This window comes from Mauremys mutica, chromosome 5, assembly GCF_020497125.1.
Source record: "Mauremys mutica isolate MM-2020 ecotype Southern chromosome 5, ASM2049712v1, whole genome shotgun sequence".
In the NCBI taxonomy this organism is placed as follows: Eukaryota; Metazoa; Chordata; order Testudines; family Geoemydidae; genus Mauremys; species Mauremys mutica.
The window spans coordinates 109,110,668-109,130,678 of record NC_059076.1 but is presented as its reverse complement, the minus strand read 5'-3'; the positions used below and the strand labels follow the sequence as shown (position 1 = coordinate 109,130,678).

General features: G+C 41.8%; 2 protein-coding genes across 3 annotated transcripts in view; one reads left to right on the top strand and one right to left on the bottom strand.

The window, feature by feature from the left end:
- The first annotated feature begins 7,932 nt into the window (after positions 1-7,932).
- On the top strand, positions 7,933-9,501 carry SOD3 (superoxide dismutase 3). 2 transcript variants are annotated; one of them, XM_045017950.1, is made up of 2 exons: positions 7,933-8,084; positions 8,559-9,501. In XM_045017950.1, exon 2 carries the CDS (start codon positions 8,575-8,577, stop codon positions 9,310-9,312), a length of 738 nt encoding a protein of 245 aa, XP_044873885.1. In that variant the 5' UTR covers positions 7,933-8,084; positions 8,559-8,574; the 3' UTR covers positions 9,313-9,501. The 2 variants fall into 2 exon arrangements, with proteins under 2 accessions (XP_044873885.1, XP_044873886.1); XM_045017951.1 differs by having other exon boundaries at positions 7,984-8,084; positions 8,542-9,501.
- Positions 9,502-12,635: 3,134 nt separating this feature from the next.
- Positions 12,636-20,011, bottom strand: part of CCDC149 (coiled-coil domain containing 149) — a 60,969-nt gene continuing 53,593 nt past the window's right edge. Inside the window, exons 11-12 of the mRNA XM_045017949.1 lie at positions 16,713-16,829; positions 12,636-14,681 (exon numbers count right to left, since the gene is read on the bottom strand). Coding sequence (XP_044873884.1) covers positions 13,969-14,681; positions 16,713-16,829 — 830 coding nt within the window. The 3' untranslated portion in view covers positions 12,636-13,968. The remainder of the gene's footprint in view (positions 14,682-16,712; positions 16,830-20,011) is intronic.

Below are 20,011 nucleotides of genomic sequence, written 5' to 3'. Positions count from 1 at the left end.
AGAAAACCGAAGGATACTTCTATATGCAAAAGTTTGATCATCTTAAATTTTGTAGAAAGGATTCAGAGAAGAGCCATGTGAATGAGTAAAGGATTAGAAAACACGTCTAGTAGTGGTGGTCTCAAGGAGCTCAATCTTTTTAGTTTGTCACACTTTAACCTTCTCTTTGATTATCAGTCTATAAGTATCTACCTGGGGAACAAAAATTTACAATAGAGGGCTTTTCAGTCTAGCAAACAAAGGTATAACATGCTCCAATCGCTGGAAGCTAAAGTTAGACACATTCATATTAGAAATAAGGAACAATTTCTTTTGAGAGGGTAATTAATCATTTGAACAGTTTATCAAGGGTTATGGAGGACTCTCCATCCCTGGACATTTTAAAATCAGAACTGGATGCTTTTCTAAGAGACATGCTCTTGTTTAACCACATCTATTGAACTTCAAGAAGAAATTAATATGAGGACGTTTTTATGGCCTGAGTTACACAGCAGATCAGACAAGATGATCACAATGGTCCCTTCTGTTGTTTTTTTTTAAATCTATGAAGATTAAGCTTAAATCAAGAGGACAATGTATACACTATCAATTTTCATAATGCTTTCTAGACAAAGGGAGAGACATGATCAAGGCTTAAATGAGCATAAGCACTTCTAAGATGAGCTCTTTGGGGTTGGGATTGGGAATGTGATTGTTATTTTATGTCAAATCTGATTGGGACATTTGGGCACTACTGATACCCTCATAAATGATAAAACAACCAACCATCCGACTAGGGAGAGGAAAAAGGGAAGATGAGGCAAACAGCAATAAAATCATGCTTTTGCATTGCATGCAGGTACTGCATGCCTCAGGGAGCTGGTTTCCGTATTAATTTTTGCGCATGGAATCAGAGAGAGTCTCTAATCAGCACACTATGTATTGAAGAAATGTAGCAAACTTCAAAAGAAGCAGAATGACTAGGAATGCGATGAGAGTAAGAATACACTGTGAATTAGTTAGCGAGGAGCTCAGGAGCGTCAAACTGCTCACAGCCACCAATGAATCAACATGCTTGTGTAGTAACTGTGTGTCTAGTTAGACCTACACACACTGCAGGGGCTACTCCTAGCAGAGGACAGCTATGCCTGAGACCTGGCTGTTAAGTAGTATGGTGAGCGCTCCCCCTGAATTCCTTAGGAATACACCCCATTTAAGCAGAGTAAAGAGATGGGCAAATGACCTTAATGCCAGCTAAAAACAAAGAAGGGTAAAGCAATTCACTGAGAGAAGCTGAAACTAACATCCCATCTACTCTGTACACTATTATAGGGGGAGAGAAATAACTCTAGCTCAAACATGAAGTGAATACCAGGTTGGTTAGGTGAAAGCGATATTAAATTCCAAGTATCTTCTTTGTCTAACTGTGCCTGTTTGAATAGGTAAATGCCTGTAACAAAAGGTCAAAAGTCCTGTTCCCTTAGCTGTGTGACATAACTCATGGGAAAAGGCATTTGGGTTTTGCAATGCACTCAATGTTTGTTTGGATACTGAATCAATTCTGACTGATTTATTTTTTAAATATTTGTTGCCAGGTTACCACTCATATTACTGAACTACTGGCCTAAATTTCCAGTGCTCTTGGGTTTGGACCCATGGACAATAGTGCTGAGATCCTTCCATTACAGCTGTCCACTACTAGATGAACTTCAAGGCTTATATATATTCTTTACTTTCCCTCCCCAGTAGAAAAAAAATCAGTATCTACATCCTCCAATTTAATTCCATGCATACATGATTTACCAGAGGCCATAAATATACCATTATCTAATAGTGAATTGATCCAAACACTAAATCAGATATAATAATTTTCCTAGTAATTGGGTTCATTCCCTATATTGTACACACACACAAAATTAAATTCTACTGACAGATATGGTTCTAATTTTTAGATGGATTGTTTCCAAACAAACTTACTGAAGGCCTCTCTCCCCTCTTCCCACTCACAAAGTGATTTTATCCTAAGCTCTTAAAGTGCAGGAATTTCAAGAATGTTTTGAACTGGCTGGCTGGCCGGCCTGCCAGCTAAGTCAGATGCTGATCAGTAAGACCAGCTTGGAAGTCATGTGATCCTCTCCCTTGTTTTAGCAGAAATTAGTTTCCTTGCAGAGCAGTATTTTTTCCTGTAGTTATTTAACTTCAGTTCTCACTGTGCAGCATTCCCCAGGAAGCTGGAAATGTGCACAGCTTCCTTCTAGTTGATTTCTTAAAAAGTTTAAAAAGATGGCTATCCCAGGCTCTCAGTGCCCCTTAATATTTCTTTTATAAGCTCAAATTGTAACAAAGATAAAACCAGCAGCAAACTCCACTATACATCAGCAACAGCCAACTAACCTCCTCATTGCAAAAAGACTGCAGAATACCCCACTGTGACCTTTTGGGGATGACCCAGACCAGGAAGGGGTTCTGTCACTGCCATCTTGTAACTTTGGGTGCCTTAATGCTATGCTGCCACGGCTCAGAGCTCTGACACCAGTAGTCAGCCCACTAGCATAAAAGTCTCACCCTGGCTTCCACGTGCCTAGTTACTCTGTGCAGAGTGACCCCAACAGCCCTTCTGGTCTCAAGTCTTCCTATATCCACTCCCTCCCCCACCACCAAGTTCTTAATTACCAGACACGTGGATTGTTCACTTCTGGTTCATCACCCCCAGTTATCAGTCCCTTTGGGGTCACACACTCCACCCAGACTGCGCAACAGAAACCTCCTTAGGATAAAAACAAAGTGGGTTTTTTAAAGAGAAAAAAATCAGATTCAAAGATGAAATAGTAAGAAAAACAAACATGCAAGTGACACAGAAAATAGCCATAAAGACATAACCTCAGGCTTTACATTTCTATATTAGCTAACTTCCCTTCTCTAATACAAGTTACTTGTAGTGCTGAACAATTTCCCAGCATGAGGGGATCCAGTGTCCACAGACAGCACCTGGCTTAGATGCTGGAAAGTTTCATCACTTCAAACACTTCCATATAACAGGGTGTGCTGTTTTTTTGTTTTGTTTTGTTTTTTTCCCCCCCAACTCTCTCCCTCTGACTGTGGTAATTCATGGCTACACAGAGCAGGGGAAACTCCCTCCTTCCTTATTTTTCCAAGACTGGGTTTTTTCTTTTCAGTTTCAATGTCTTTCCCTTAACTTCAATGATCCACCATTGGAGGTGCCCTTCCTGGCCTGCCTGATTGCTTCCCTGTACTGCTGTGAGGTGATGCTGTTGTGGCACCCCTGGTTATAATGACCATTCTACATGCATCCATTCCTACCCACCCACAGCTGTCTACAGATCGCCTATGGACCATCAGGTTTAGAACACTGCATGCTTTTATAAAATACCTTACTTGACATAGTTATACCCAACACCACTATATACAACTAATTGATTCAATGCTATTAACTATCCAACAGTAACTTTGAATCAAACCAGATTTCCAAATAGTGAACATAAGTAACAAAAGGCAGATACAGGCCCTCAGACCAAAGGGCCAGATTAAGCTTCCCTCACACAACTATTATTGTGTCTATCATATCTGGATCAAAGCTCAATCACTTGCTCTCATAACTGCTCCATTCTCAGCCAGAAACAGAGTAAAGCAGTCAGCAGAAGCAGACCTGGTGCTATCTGCTAATGCTAGCTCAATGGCACCATGGTCACATCTGGAGACATTTTAAAAAAGCAAAATAAATAAATCATCCAATGCCATTTACACACTGAATCACAACCAGTGGAATTTACTCTCAGGGCACCACTCAGCATTTCTTACTCAGGCTAAATCCTACATTGACTTCAAGGGTCTCTTCACTGAATCAGGCTTTGCCCAAGTAAGAGTTAGGTCCTTGTTTGGTTTGTTTAAATGACAAGGATCATGGGAATTGCTACACCAGAGCATAGCAATGTTAGGTCCTCCTGGTATTCCCTCCCATGCCTTGTTGACTAACCTAACTAAAGGTCAGTAACAAGTTATATTACCTCAGCCCCTCTATTTAATAAAGAATATATCATAGTCACCAGGTGAGCAAGCTCATCTGAGTAACTTATGGCAATTTAATATCTTGTGTTCTTCAGTCTCTCTCTCTCTCCCCTTCTCTTTTAAAAAATATATCTGATGGTAGCCCGGGGTAGGTATTTCTACTTTATTCTCTGAAGCGAAGAACACTAGAAATACATCATTTAGAGTGCAGTGAAACTAAGTCTCTTTGATTGCCCCCTTTATGCCCTGCTGGCCTCTGCATGTTTCCCATTTGTAAGGTATATCAAGAAAACTTCTTCCTCATGCTATTAGCTCTTTGAGTTTCCTTTTACGGCCAGATTCTTAGCTGGTAGAAGTCCATGTAGCAACACTGAAGTCAACGGAGCCAAGCTGATTTACAGCAGCTAAGGATCTGACCCTAATTTCTTAACATTCACCTTAAAATGGTTTATAACTTAGTCATCTCAAGTAAAGTGCCAGAGCACTTGGGCTCTGACTCCCTCTGCAAGGACATCAAACTTAATCATCACCGTTACTTAGCAGCTCAACCAACTCATGTGCATTTCTGAGTACAAACGCCAAAGAACAGCCTCCGCCTCCTGTGCGTTCTAGAGCAAGCTGCCCCCAAAAGCAAATTCTTTCTGATGCTGAGAAATACCTTCTTCAAACCCTATCTTGACGAGTGCAATTAGATGTCCACCGCACACAAGATTGGATGGCCAGGTAGGCCTATTCATGCCACAGGCTGCACCTGAAGGAAGAGCCAGGGAAACAGGGAATTAATTACAAGCAGGTTTAATAGTGCAGGAACAGGCAGGGCCTAAAAAGCCAGAAAGCTGGCAACAGACAGTGGCATTGGCTGCTGCTGGGAAAGGGCAGACACCCTGGGCTGGTCTACACTACACCGTTAGTAAGGCAGCTTAAGTCGACCCAACTATGTCAGTGTCTATACTACAGCCTTCCTCCCGCCGATGTAAGTGCCCTTCTACACCGACATGATAACTCCACCTCCACAAGAGGTGCAAGACTTATGTCAGTGTAGTTAGAGTGATGCAGTGTCTGTGTAGACACCGTGTTTCTTACATAGCTGTTGGATGGATAACTTATCAATTTCACGAAAGTCGGGCAACTAGAGCCTAGCTGCCCTCCACACCCAAAGTGGAAACCCGGGTAGCCGGACCCCACTCCTGCTGGGAGCCAGGGAGAGAATGGGGGATAGCCTGCTGAGAGTCCTGGAGCCTGGGGTGCAGCCAGGCTCCCGGTAGGGAGCTGCCAGCAGAGCTGAGACACAGATGCTTGCTCCCCACACCACCCCTCTGAGGATGCACACCACTGAGAAGAGGGTAGTGTGGACAGGCACTACCATAGTAATTAGTGTGGTGGCTGTAAATTGACCTAATACAAGTTGACTTATGTTTCCAGTGTAGATATACGATCCCTGGGAAAAGGGAGGAGGGTTTGGAGCTGGTACACCCAGATAGAGGAGGGGAGCCAAGAGATGTAGGAAACTGTCCAGGGAAGGAGCAATGAGGGCTGGGAGAGGAAAGCCCAGAATTGCTGGGTGTAGGGTCCCTGAAGTTGAGAGCAGGCCCGAGTTCCCCTACCAGCCACCAAGGGCATGGCCTAGACCAGAGAGGCAGTGAATGGGAAGACTGCCTGGGTCACTGTGGGAGTGAGAGAATTTGGAGGACTGTACCCGGGAAGAGGAGAAATGCTGAGTGACCTAGCCAAAGGGCTGAGTTATGAAAAGGACACTGGTCTCTGGGCCGAGAGAGCCGCTGCAGACTCGAGAGAGACAGTGTGATGGCATGTGACCACAGAATGGGGATTTGCTCTTGAGGTCAACACCCCAAAGTGACCAGGACGAGGTGCCAGGCAAACAGTGAGCGGTACACCCCATCACAATGGGATGTTCAGTAACTCTGAAACCTGTTTATGTATCTAAGAAGTTGAAATTGCCCATTTTACAACTTTACAACTGATCTCCCTCAACTTTTTGCCTTTTTTGTCTTAAACAAGTCAACTTTTCACTGGAGCACTTCATCTCTTCAAAACATCTTAGAAACTATCTTCAGTTAGTTTCACTCCATCACTGTGCTGTAGTTACATATTAATTACATGTCACAGATAGGAAACTGTGGGATTAAGTGACTTGGACAAGGCTATTGAAGGAGGAAATGTCCGAAATAGGATCACAACTTGGGTATTCCTGTCTCAGTCCTGAGCTTGGACTGTGCCTACCTAAGATTATAAACCAACCATAGCTTCTACTTAAAGCTACTGCATAGCTCCCATCCCTGTATTACCCTCATAACCTTTAATGTATTTATCCTCACGCTACTCCTGTGAGGCAGAGAAGTTTTATTTTCCCCAATTTACAGATGGGAAATGAAGGCACAGGGAAATGAAATGACTTGCCCACGGTCATGCAGGGAGACTGCAGCAGAGGAAAGAATTGAACCCAGATCTCCTAACCCTGTTGGACCATCCTCCCCCTCCCCCCTGATCTCCTTCCCCAGACAAAAATCAGTTTTCCATTACGCAGATCTGACTGTAAACTGCATCTAGATTATGTTCCATGAGAATTAACTAACACTGCTAACAATTCCAGAAGCTGCCAGTGCCACATGCACCCCCATCATTACCACTACTGGTGCAGCTGAACTGGTAGGAGCTTTTTCCTCAACAATTTTCTAGTGTAGTGAAGACTGAAGTTTTCCTTGTATATCGGGAGCCACTCTATCTCTGCAGCAATTCCAGTTAGTTAGGCTCAGACTGGGATTCCTAATCAAAACCAGCTCTCCTGCATGGCACTTCCAAATGCTACCAGTAATGCAACAGTCCTGCCAACAGCGGAGCATTTCTTAATTCAAAAGCCAACTCAATATGTGTTCATTATAGATTGATCTAGGCTTGTCAGTCAGCTTCTGGGCGATAATCTCATTCCGTGCCTGAGTCGGACACCCCATTGCTACAGAAATACCTACCCAAAACACTTATGTGGAAAGAATTAATCACTTCCACAACAACCCACTGCAACAGAACAAACAGCCTTGCAAAGAATGGGGTTGCAGGGAGGGGATCCTCTTTGGTAATTTTTATAGAGATGCAAAGTTGTTCTTAAAAGTTCTCCACAAAGCTTTAGAGCAGGGGGTTCTCAACTTTTTTCTTTCTGAGCCCCACACCCCATGCTATAAAAATTCCATGGCCCAACTGTGCACAACAACTGTTCTTCTGCATATGCAGTAGATTAAAAGCCAGGGCCGGCATTAGGGGGTAGCAAGCAGGGCAATTGCTCAGGGCCGCACATGACAGGAGGCCACGTAAAGCTAAGTTGCTCAGGCTTCAGCTTTCAGCCCCAGGTAGTGGGGCTCAGGCTTCAGCTTTCTGCCCTGGGCCCCAAGCAAGTCTAACACTGGCCCTGCTCTCTGGTTTATTTTGGCAGAACCCCGGCAACCTACACTCATTCCCTCCTCTCCCCGCCAGCCCTCAGGACCCCTGGTTGAGAACCGCTGCTTTAAGCTCTAGTTGTGCCTTTCAGATTCTGTAATCCCAGCAGCTCTGTATGTGTCCATGTAAATCATGTCCTGATATTAAAGCAGCAGCTAACATTATTTCTAATGAAATAAAATGCAGCATCTAGCAAAATCTGTGACAAATGATAGATTTAAGTGGAAGAACTATCTAAACAAAGATGACTGTACCCTGATAAAATTCTCCTACCCTCACCACTCATATTCTTTAAATATACACATGAAATCATGAAAGGAAAGATTAATTTAAAAGCTTGGTAACCAATTTTTTTTGGAAAGTCAGGGAGGTCTCAGAGCTGTACGGACTCTGGAAAAGGAGACAGACTGTTTATCCTTTCTAAAAAGTTACTAGTTTCATTTTTTCCTCCTCTCTTCCCAGAGTTCTACTGGCCACTCCCATGAACTAGTGTTACCCAACTTTTACATAAACACGCAGCTCATAAGCCTCAACTGCAGAGAGGTCTGGAATTTGGGCTGATCACTACTCGTTTGCAAAAGCAGAGACTGCAACCCACTGTGAAGAGCTTTTGGAAAATCTTTGAAAAGGTAGGCAACATTGGGATTGTTTTTAACAATCAGTTGGCTGCAAACATGTAGCCCATAAGAAGTCTCCTGGCAGATTTTCCTTGTGGGGTTTGATTTAGGGAAAAAATTCCCAATATTAATTCAAAAATTGAATAAAGTTTTAGATTTGATTTCTTCAAGAAGGAAGATATTGCACATCTGCTCTGCACTCTAGATTGCTGATATTTTTACAGGCATAGTTGGCAGTTTATGTATGTTTAAAAACTGCATATGAAGAGAGCGTTCTAGGTTAGTCAGATGATTAATCACTGTAGAGAGATTTAGAAATAAGCCGAGTGTGTCGTGACCACACGGTTCAACTGTTTTGCTTGGTAATATTAAAAGCTAATGATGTGCCTGTCCCTTTCACCATAATGGGTTACTCTTCCTTCCACATAGAATAAAAAATCATGGAACTTTTTCCCTTGCCTCTTTGTAGCCTTTTGTATTTTGCAGGTTGGGAATTGCAAACATGTTTCTGTTCCTTTACCTGGTCATCAACCTGGGCCTCTCTGCATCTGGTGTTGTGAGAGGAGAAGGTGAGGCTGATTCCAATAGAGACAGCCCACTTCAAGACATACAGAAAAAAGTGAATGACCTGTGGCAGAATTTACTCTACCCACAGTTCATCAATGAGACGACTAACCAGCTAGGTTATGCCACTTGTGAAGTGAAGCCCAGCTCCAATCTAGATGCTGACAAGCCACAGGTGACAGGCCAAGTCTTGTTCAGACAGTCCTACCCAAATGGAAAACTAGAGGCTCTCTTTGACTTGAATGGGTTTCCATCAGGCAGCAATCAGTCTGGCAGAGCTATTCACATCCATAAGCTCGGAGACCTCAGCAACAGCTGTGACTCTACTGGGGGGCACTATAACCCTTTCAACGTGAACCACCCTCGCCATCCAGGGGATTTTGGCAACTTCTACTCTAAAGAAGGCAAAATTAGAAAATACAAGCCAAATCTGCTCGCCACTCTGTTTGGCCCTTACTCCATCATGGGGAGATCCATTGTGATCCATGAGCAGGAAGATGACATGGGCAAAGGTAACAATAAAGCCAGTTTGGAGAATGGGAACGCTGGCAGACGTCTAGCTTGCTGTGTCATTGGGATATGCAACAAGAACTTATGGGAGAAAAAGCTTCCTGACATTACAGAGAGGAGGAAGAAGAGGATCACAAATGAGCACAAAACAACCAAGCCTAACTAAAGACCAACACGCCATCTATTGTCTAGGCAGCACAGAATAGATATAGTCCATGTAACTGATCACAGAGACATGGGAAAGGTTTCCCGTTTCCATTGAGTCTCTGTCTTGCTGCTCTCTAAGAAACGCATATTGCTCTATAGATGTTTTTCCCTGCTGTAAGCAGATTAATAAAAAACAGCATCAACTCAACTTTGCAATGCAGTTTTTTTTAAACTTAAAACTCCCATTTATTCAGCTCAAAAGTTTAGTGCAACATGGTAAGACTAGCAAAATATTTAGTTTATGAAATCTGGAAAAAGCTTGTCCATTCTAATGGATCTCTTGAGCGATCACAAGCTGAGGTACAAAGAAAAGGACAAATTAATGAAAAACTGCTTTTGGCTAAGATGCTCTGCAGTGTTTTTCTACATATCTGAAAAGTATAAAGATTTCTGTAACTTGAATGGCTTTGTGTGGTAGCCTGGTAGAGCTAGATAATAGCCTTCTCCTCAGATTCAGAGAGAGTATAGACATTATTTCTATTTTTAACTTCTGATCCATTATACTATTCTACTTATATTTGCAGGTTTTATTCTCCAACATGTATAAGCTTAACTGGTTTGAGTTATCCATACGCCGTACCCAAGTCACATTGTTTACATTTGAAAGTAGACTTACAAGAACTGTTCTGGGTTTTGTTTTTTTTTAAAATAGTAAGTAGCCTGGAAATGTTTGGAGAGCTTACTACCAAATAACACATCAGGTAAAATTGTGTAATGCTGTTCACACAATGTAGATACATTAAAAAATATATAGTATTTTGAAGGCAAGAATACATAGTGTGATCTTCCATACCCACACAAATATAGCAAATTAGTCTGTTCAGATTGCAAGGAATAAGTGACGGTAGAAAAGACTTTCAATTTAGATTGTTTTATACAAACTGAAGAAAGTTATTGAATAAAATCTTTATATTCCTTGTTTTATAAAAAAGAAAGTATGACCACAATTTAATACATGACCCGCTAATAAAACACTAAGGCATAATTAACGTTCCTCCCATATTAATAAGGGAGAAGATAAAAGACAAAATAAATCTGGAAATTTGTCTTTATTCCAGGAGTCAAAATATATATAGTTGTCATGTTGCATGGTGTCTGTAGATTGCAACCAAGGAAAGGCTTGCAAATAAATAAAAGCTATACCTTTCTTTAAATAAAACTCTAAAACAGCAACTGGTAAAAAAAAAAGACAATCTTAAAAATTCATCTCAGTTAAGATTCTAAAATACATTCCTGAGCTCATGTGGATTAAAGAAATTCTAATTTCTTTATTATACAAGTTGCTCTATGCATAAAAATAGTCTCACTTAGAAAGGAAGCAGTGCTTTAAAAGATTATTCTTAATCTGTCATTTTCACAAATTTACGTTTTAAAGATTCGGTGAACACCTTTTCTGAAATAGGTTTAATTTTAAGGGTCTTGTATCTTCTTTATTCCATTTCTCCCAGTTAAGACATGTATTTGCTGCTGGGCTCCAGTACAAGTTCATTGTCATTCAAAAGGGTATAGAATAAGGGAAGTCATCTGGTCTGATTATGAAACAGCATTCTTAAAAATCAGTTTTTGAAATGTTGCATTTGAAGCTACCACTCTGTCTCCCGCCCTCCCACATTAGTGATAAAGTTTACGTTTGGGTATGCCTGTCAGAGCATGGTTTAAAGTCCTACAGAGACAGCATGTAGATCTCAACAGAGAAGGCCTGATTCTTCTCTCAGCTGGTGTAAATCATAAATAATTTCAGTAAAGACAACAGTTCTACTAGTGTAACAGCAGTACCAGTAAAAGGAAAATAAACCCCCCCCAACATTCAGAGTCAATTGTAATTTTATTGCAGCAAACAAATCTTACTTTAAGAGAGGTTTGGTGCTGTATTGAAGCTTCATGTCTCAGCCTGTAAAGGCTCAAGTCCCAAGGATGAAGACTAAGAGCACAGCTGGGAGGATGCACAGTCCCCTGTGTGGAAAAGGGAACAAACTGCATTGCACTGGACTCCCTGTAGACAGGGCAATGATGTGGTACTGAAGTGAGGTCTGCAGGGAGCCTCCTAGCCAGAGTCTGCCAGCCAGTGGTTGCAAGGATACAGAAGAGGAATTTAGGTGGGGAGGAACCACCAATAAAAGGATCTAATTTACAGGAGGTTTTTCAAAGAGCAGCCTGCCAGCCGTATCAGAACAGAAACAAGACAGTTTTATGTGCTAAAGATACCTGTCAGCCTGAGTCTGCTCTGACTTGGCACCAGGTTTACACCATTACCATAATGATTTCAGTGGGGTTACTCCTAATTTAATGACTGATCCAAAGCCTATAGTAGTCAAGGAAAAAACTCCCATTGAGTTCAATGAGCTTTGCCTCAGGCCTCTACACCAATGTAGGGGAGAGGAGAATCAAGCACACACATACCTTCAACATTTCAGAGTTAAGCTGTATATACAAACACTGACATTTAGGGATTTAATAAATAAATAAATCAAAGCCAGCCTCAATTCTGGCTGCATTTTTATTCAGAACTTCTCTAGCATTTAGCTTCAGAACGCCTCAGGCTGTGATGAAAGATGGAAAGGAACAAACACCTTGGAACAAACATTACAAGGAAGGTAATATTTTAAATATTACAAACCCCTGTAAAAATCTCTTCAATTATTTCAGTGCATGTCTATTTTTCTTCATGCTTGCCAGTGCTGTCATAAATAACTGAGTCAATAATGTAATCCATTATTTTTCCATTAATAGCAACAGTCCCTCTTGGTCTTTGGGTTTTGAGGAACAAATATATCTGGGGCCAGGGAAGAAAGCTTAAACTTTTCAGCGCAGCATGCCCCCAAGGCATCTGAATTTGCAACAAACTGGTTCAAAGGGGGCTGTTGTTGATACCAGTGTGATGCAATGCCACCGTCTCTAAGTAGAAAGGAAGCATTTTAGAGGAGTGATGCAAGTATTCCTTTATTGCCTGCACACAACAACGAAAGAGCAGACAGCAGAGAAAGGGTTACATGCATGCCCCTCTTAGGGGAATGCACAAAAACAAGAGGCAGGTCACATTTTTTTAGCCTCCCATCATTCATTATATTCAGATGTAACCATTACGTATATTCTTTCTTCTGCCAAGCACAAACTGTTAATGGAATCAAAACACCTTTGATTATGGCAGCACCTGCTAGTTCAGTATCCATATAGAGACAAGTTTGTCAGTGCTGCTAATACAAACCCTGTTTTTCAGTAGCTGACAAGTGGGCTGTAAAAATCTGCAGCTGGCAGATATTTGTCAAACAAAGGCTCAAGCTGGGAGGGATTCTCCTTTTTATTAGTAGTAGTTTATTACATTTGGTTTAATTCTCTCTGATTGGTTTCAAGTTCTAGGAGTGAGAAATGAACATTTACAGACAATTAGGTCCCAAGCCAGCAAAAAAATTGCCTCCGCGGCTGCTAGCCCATAGACGCTCCACAGCTGCAGAGACTGTTCCCTATTCTAAAAAGAGGAGAGGAAGTGCCTCCCCAGCTCTAACAGCTGTGAACTCCAACATTAAGTATTCCCTTGCCACTGCCTTCCCGGGAGCAGAGTGGCACAACTCCATCACTAGAGAGCTGGGGACTTGCTCTGCACGCCCCCCACTCTAACACCAGAAGGTTTTTCTTGCTGACTACGTATCAGCTTGGGAAGAATTTTAAAAGGCCGACTGGGGCCCAAAGAATAACCCCACCACTATCCAAAAGACTGGTGAGCTGGGGGAGGAAAGGAAGAGTTAGCTGCACTCCAGATTCACATTTTTGTTTTATACCTAATAAAAGTGGAGATAGGCCTAGATCCACTCAGTCTCCCAGCAGGGGCCACACAAGTGACTCCAGCCCAAGGGATAGGAACATAGTCCCAAGAATTGGCACTAGCAGCACACAATAGAAAGCTGGCCTATATACACACAAGTTCTCCTCCCTCTGGGCAGCTCTGCTATGCCCCCTAGGATGATTTTTTACTTCCCCGGGGAACTTTCCCTCTACTAGAGCAGCTTTAGGAGCTTCAGCTGGAATGGGGCCTTAATACTTTGTGACATAAGTCCCCTGTGTTTTCTTGGGGCGGGTGGAGGAATGTAGAGGAGATATGGAGGTTTAAGAGATGGAAACTGTGCATGTGCAGGGGCTACTTTTCAAAACCATTTTGCTTTTCAGTAGGGATCAAATGCTGCTATTCTAAATATGCACTTACAGCAAGTATGCACAGAGAGAATGCAAGTCTGGAAAAAATAAACAAAAGCCTGTTACCGTTAGATCCTTTTTAGTTTATCATTTCAAATTTTCATCTGCTGAAAATAGCCATTTGAAACCCTTAAAATACATACCAGTAGGCATTGTGCATTGGACAAGAACATACATGCTATGGAGACCCAGCTAGGACTTGACATGATAAAGGATAATGGTGAGTCTCTTGGCCCCATTTTTCTCAACTATGTCAGTCTCTCTAGAAACTTCAATCACTGTAAACAGTAACCCTGCCCCCCATCATTTTCAAGTTCTACCCATTTTATGTATTTACATTATTTTGGTTAAGCAGAGTCAATGTTAATAGAAAAAAAACATATTTTTAATGGACAAATGCTGACAGACTGATGTAAAAAACCCAATTCTATGGCAGATTAATTCGGTGACTATCCGTATTCATGGCAGTACAGCTTCCACTGTAAGAGGATGAAAGGGAGAAACTTGAGATCTTGGATTTCATACCACAAGCCATGCTGTTATCCAAATATTCAGAGCATTCAGCAGGATCAGATGATTTGTCACACTCAGGTTCAGGGGGACTACTGGAGATGTTGCTTAAGTCAGAGGTTGAAACAGTTAGTTCTCCACATCCTTCTGTGTCTTCAGTGTCCAGTGTGTTGCCATTTCCACCCTCTCTCTTATTTACATTTTCACATTCATTCTCTGAGGTTTCCTCATGGTCTTTCAGGACCCAATTTTCAGCTGCATGCTCATTCTTGGAGTTTGATGGCTCCACAGGGTCAAATGGGTCAGGGCTGGATAAGGGGGACTCTTCCTTGGATGAGCTGCTAAGTTCTGATTGGTCCATTGTACTCCGGCCCTCCGGTAGACTTTCTGTTCTGCTCCCTTCCAGTTCTGCAGCTGCCTGTTCTTCTGTCAATTTAATTATTTCACTTCCAAGACTGTTTATTTCTTCCTCCTCAGAAGGAACCTTGGGTAATGAGGGATGAAAAGGCTTAGTTTGGTTACTGTTATTTATGTTTGCTTGGGAATTGTCGTAGACTGTAGCAGCTTCCTCTGGAACTGTCAACTCTGTTGAAACAGCATAAATTTCATCTTCTTTTCCCTTCTGTTTTGCTAAGAGAGAAATGGGACAGCGTCATGCTAGTGTACATTATATGAATTTATATGCATGAGGCATTGACCAAGAAAGCCATGCAGAAGATGATCTAGCTAGTGAAATACTAGTGCCCCCCAACCATGGTAAAAGATTGATCAGAGCGCAACTTAACTATCCCATTCTGGACTCACTTCAAAGAACAGAACCAATCAGAACATTGGGAAGTTCTTACTGGATAGGGTCTAGTTATTTCAGAGACAGCCTCTCTTACATAACTCTGACAGCAGTGATAAAGAGGGACATTATAGCGGATGGAGCCTAGGACAAAACTCTTTTTCCACGTAAAGGCCCAGGGTTGTAGAATTTCCGGCCACAAGAGATCAGTAATAGGCCATGAAAATGCCACTTTTAAGCGTTAAGATCCATTTCTCTTTCCATAAGCCTTTCTCCAATAATGAAGTTATATAATTAACCCTGCAACATTTCACCTGAATAACATGCTTTGATAGCAGCATAAGACAAGGCAGGGGCAGAAAAAAAATATATTTTAACATTTTAAGTGTATCATTACAACAAAATCCAAACACTGAATATAAACGATACAAAAACAATTCAGAAAGAACGCATTATGCAATTAAAGACAGCATCATAGTGCATCTACACAAGGGGACCAAACTAGGTTGCACCACACGGGCCTCTGTTACTTGAGCTATCAGAGTAACTGACAGCAGTAGTAGATTGTCATCCTCACTGTGGACTACTAGAGGGGAATGTGTTTTGCAAGTATTTGCTTGCACTAGAGGAGTGGTGATCTTTGTCCTCAGAAACAGCTAAAACTGTTTTGGCTGAAATTTAAAAAACAAAAACAAAAAAACCCTAAAACACAATTCAGGCTGAGACAGACACCCAGCATGGAAAATTTCAACCCAAATGGCTGGAGTTCAGCAAAGTTACATGCAAGTGAATGCAGGGTCTTATAATGGGAAGTGTTGTGCAACCTTCGTAGTAGGCAGTGCTACCAGCCCTGCACACAGTGACAAATAAGGCAAAGTTAATATAATGATATCAACTAAACACTTTCAAAGAGTGAAGATTTAATTAGAACCCAATGATTATTTAAAATGAAAATTACTATCTGTAAGTTACGTATATATTCAATGAAGAAGTGGTTAAATATGATTTAATTTTCTATTTTCAGCACAGTAAAAATCAGCTGATCAAGACTAAAAGTGATCAACTGCTGTCAATCATCTGGTAACATGGATAATAAAGTCAAAATGAAGCCACGATCTATTTAATTTGAGGAACTAATATCAAAGCATTTACAATGCTTCATGGCTGACTGAATAAGATCTGGGCATGCCAAAAATTTTATAGCCATTAAATAGCTTATCCAAATGCGATAGTCAAAAAAAAAAAATCTATTCCCTGTCCACTAAGAAAAACTAAAGAAAAGTCGTGTTTTCATTAAAATATTAGCCTGCTCTTAGTATCAAATAGAGCTGAGCTGGACTTTTAAGGAAAGATCTTAGAGCCTGTGATTGGGAAAAGATTTTAACAAAATCCATGCATGAATATAAAAGAAGAATCAATTGCTCAACAGCAGGGGTTTATTTCAATTTGCCAGGGACAATCAGGAAGCCTTTCATCTGTAGATCAGGTCTAATGCAGGAGAGTGCTAAGCTAGTTCCATAGTCTGCTTTCCTACCATGCACTGTAAAGGGGAGAGGGGAGGAGAACAGGAGGGAGCCAGCTTTGCACAGGTACAATGTGTTGCTTTCCTATGGCATACAGCTATGTTGCAAAATTCCTTTGAGCTGCTAAAACCTGACCTCTAGCACTGTGCAAGTCACTATACAGTCATTTATCAGTCCCTCCATGCCTGTTCAAACTGAGATGATCCCCCACTTTGGTTATGATTGATTTACTTAATGTTTGTGATCACAGAATCTTTACCTTCTGCTATACTGGCATGAAACCTTGGCTTTTACTTTTCCTGTATTTGATAAGACGTGTAGTGTCGAACCATCTCTGTCCTACATGCTCACCTTCATGCCTCTGTGCTTGATTCTGTTGTGGCTTGTCAGCAAATGTTAGCAATGGCGATCTTGACCTCTGTAGAACAGGCAGGGTTGGGTCACTGAATGTTATAGTATCTTTTCCACCTGAAATGAAGAAAGTATTGGAAAGATTCAGTAACTGATTGTAATGAGTGATCACCAAAGTGTCTGGTTTTGTTTAAAAACATCTTGCAATTTAACTGGCTTTTTCTGCCCTTACAAAAAAAAAAGTAGAGTGATATGTAAAGTAGCTCTTAAAATGATTTTTTCTGCAGAACAAAATACCAATGTACTGCAGCTGAAGTGCACTAGCCAAATACAAAAAGCAGACACTCATTTCTACCAACACTACTGGTTAAAGGGCAGTTCTCTAATTTGCTGAAAGACGACCAGCTGCTGCTGTATTCTGCTGTAATCAGATCATATTAGAAGTGATGCAGAAAGTATTATTTTTAGATTAAAGTGTTACACTAATGCAGAGATCATTTACATCTAGACTCTAGGAGCACACCACGCCAACAAACATTTCACTCTGTCCTTTTACCCTCTACATTCAGCTTTCACTGCTGTACCCTCAATATTACAAATGCAATTTTGTACCCCATTTTTTATATAAATTGTATTCCCCAAAGGCTTATAGTATTAGTATAAATTATGAGATAGGCAGTAAACACAAACAGTAATATTGCAAGAAAAAGGAGGGCTTGGGGATTTTAATCCATGGACCAAAATCCATTTCTAAGAGGTCTGGTTCCATGTCAGAGCAAAAGGGTGTAATTTCCCAGTTCCACTGTGGATATAATTTTGCAAGTTTCTGTGAGGCCTATAGAATACTGCCAGCTAATAAATAAGGTCTAGACAGATGTTCTGCTCAGACTATTGCTACTGCTCTGCTTGTCTTCATTAAACAAATAAGATGACACGTTTGTATTACCAAATTTGTTTGAGTATACTCTGCATGTTGTCTTACATCACTGTCAAAAGCTATGATTTTAAAGGGGGACTAGTGATTTTGGGGTCCTCAATTTTTGGGTGTCCAGTCTGTAAACACCTTATGGAGTCTGCTATTCAGGAAGTTCTGAGGACCCTCCCTTTAAGTCAGGTCCCTTACTTCAGATGTCAAGTTGGGATCCCAAAACATCTTGTCGCTTTTGAAAAATGTGGCTGTAACCATGCTTCCACATGTCTGTTCAGTGTCTAACACAACAGAGATCTGACCTTGCTGGGGTCTGTGTGTTACAGTAATACACATAAAATAATAATGCTGGAGAAGTTTTGACTGGATCAAGATCAGAATTCCAACTTAAACATAATTTGCATTTGAACTCTGCATCTTCTATAGCAAATAATAAAATTATGGAGTTAGATAGCCGAGTGAGCGAAACTATAATGTAAAGGAAAGGGACAAGTTTTCAGCTGAAAACTGAAGGTGGGCAGCTGATGAGGCAGAACAAACCTAAGGGCTGTTCCAAATGGCACAAGCTGAAGGGGGCAAGGCTTTTCTCTACAACAGCGGTAACTGTATGGAGAGATGGGCAAGGCTAGATGAACAGAGGTGGTTGGGAGTAATGACATGAAAGGTTTATGACACAGGATGGAGCAGGTCTGTGGAGATATTTAAAAAAACAGAACTGTCTCTTCCTAGACAGAATGGGAGCCAGCGGAGTTGTTTATTCTGAGCACCTTGCACAGCACATCAGATTCAGAAAAGTAAAGCCTGAGCTGGGATGCTTGTGGCTTCCAGTACAAACACCAAAGCAATTTGACTTCCAACCAGCTGTTACTCAGTAAACACATTCACTTTTATAACTTCTGCCATCCCCTTTGAAGCCAACTGGTTCCACAAAATAGTCAGATCATCATCATCTAAGCAATGCTGTCTGACCTGCCTAAAGGGTCTTATTCATACATTAGACACAGGTATTTTTTGTAAAAATCAAGGACAGGTCACAGGCTGTAAACAAAAATTCACAGGCCCGTGACCTGTCCATGACTTTTACTAAAAATACCTGCCCTAAGTAAAACTTGGGTGGGGTTGCTCTGGGGGTGTGCATGCCCCAGGGGTGCCGCGGGTGCTGGGGGAGGTAATCCAGGACCCCCCGCTTGTACTGGGGGAGAGGGGAGTCTGGTGGAGGCTTCCTACCTGGCTCCGCGTCCCTGCAGTTCCTAGGCAGCAAAGACAGGGGCCCAGGCAGGAGCTCCTCCGCTGCTTCCACCACAAGCGCCGGCTGCCGCAGGTCCCATTGTCTGGGAACCACAGCCAATGGGAGCTGCAGGGGTGGGGCCTGTGGGTGCCAGCAGTGTGCAGACTGTGCTCCTCTACCGCCTAGGAGCTGCAGGGGGGCCCCACCCCAGGTAATCGTGTCGTCCCCCCCCCGTATCCTCCAGACCCTTGCCCCTAGCCCTGAGCCCCCTCCCACACATCCAAACTGCTGCTGCTGACCCAGGAAGCCGTGACTTCCGTGACAAACTCGCAGCCTTATTCATACATCGTAACAGTGATTCACGTCCTTGTAAGTTGGAGGTTTGAATACTGCTGCCCCATATTCTGTGAAGCATGGTACAAGTGGGGCTAACAAACGTAATTTTGATTGAGTGCTTGGAACTAGCTCACTTCTGTATGTTATTCTTCTCCACATATAGCTGCTGGAAAGCACATCCTCAATTTCGGGAGCTTTTGGGGGAGGGATTTCTGGTTAAAAATGTACAGGGCTGAAAATAAGCAGGCAAACAAGAGAGCTATACATGACAACATAAGTTTGTTTCCTCCTTTCTTTAGAGGAATATGCTGTTCTCAAATGGAGTCTTGTAAATTCCGTCAAGTTTTCACCTCCCTTTAAATATCCGCTCAAAGAAGTTCAAACATAACTGCCTCAAAACTAAATGCATCACTCCCTCTGGAGATAGGCCAGTTGAGGAGATGCATGTTTTAAGTGGGTGGCTGCTGAGTAACAAAAGCCATCTGGAGCATTTCCTGTGATCATACGAAGAAAAGCAAGAGAACTGTTCTTGGACTCAACTTAATCCTTTTGCGCTGGGAATTGGTTTTTGAGAGCACAATAGTTTATAAACCAATTGCTGATGTAAAGTGCCCAATTAACCAAAGTCTAAGAAGTGGGGTGACATACACATTTCTAATGCAACAATCACCATGGTATCTAGGCAACCAATAAAAGATTGAAATGCTACCAGGATACTGAAACCCCATCTTTGCTCTACCCTCAGCAGAGACAAACTTATGTAAATGAGATCAGAACAAATCCACGCCCAAGACCTCTCCCAGCACA

Excerpts from the sequence above, each read along its gene's own strand:
- SOD3 (XM_045017950.1), top strand. The coding sequence starts at position 8,575 with ATGTTTCTGTTCCTTTACCTGGTCATCAACCTGGGCCTCTCTGCATCT.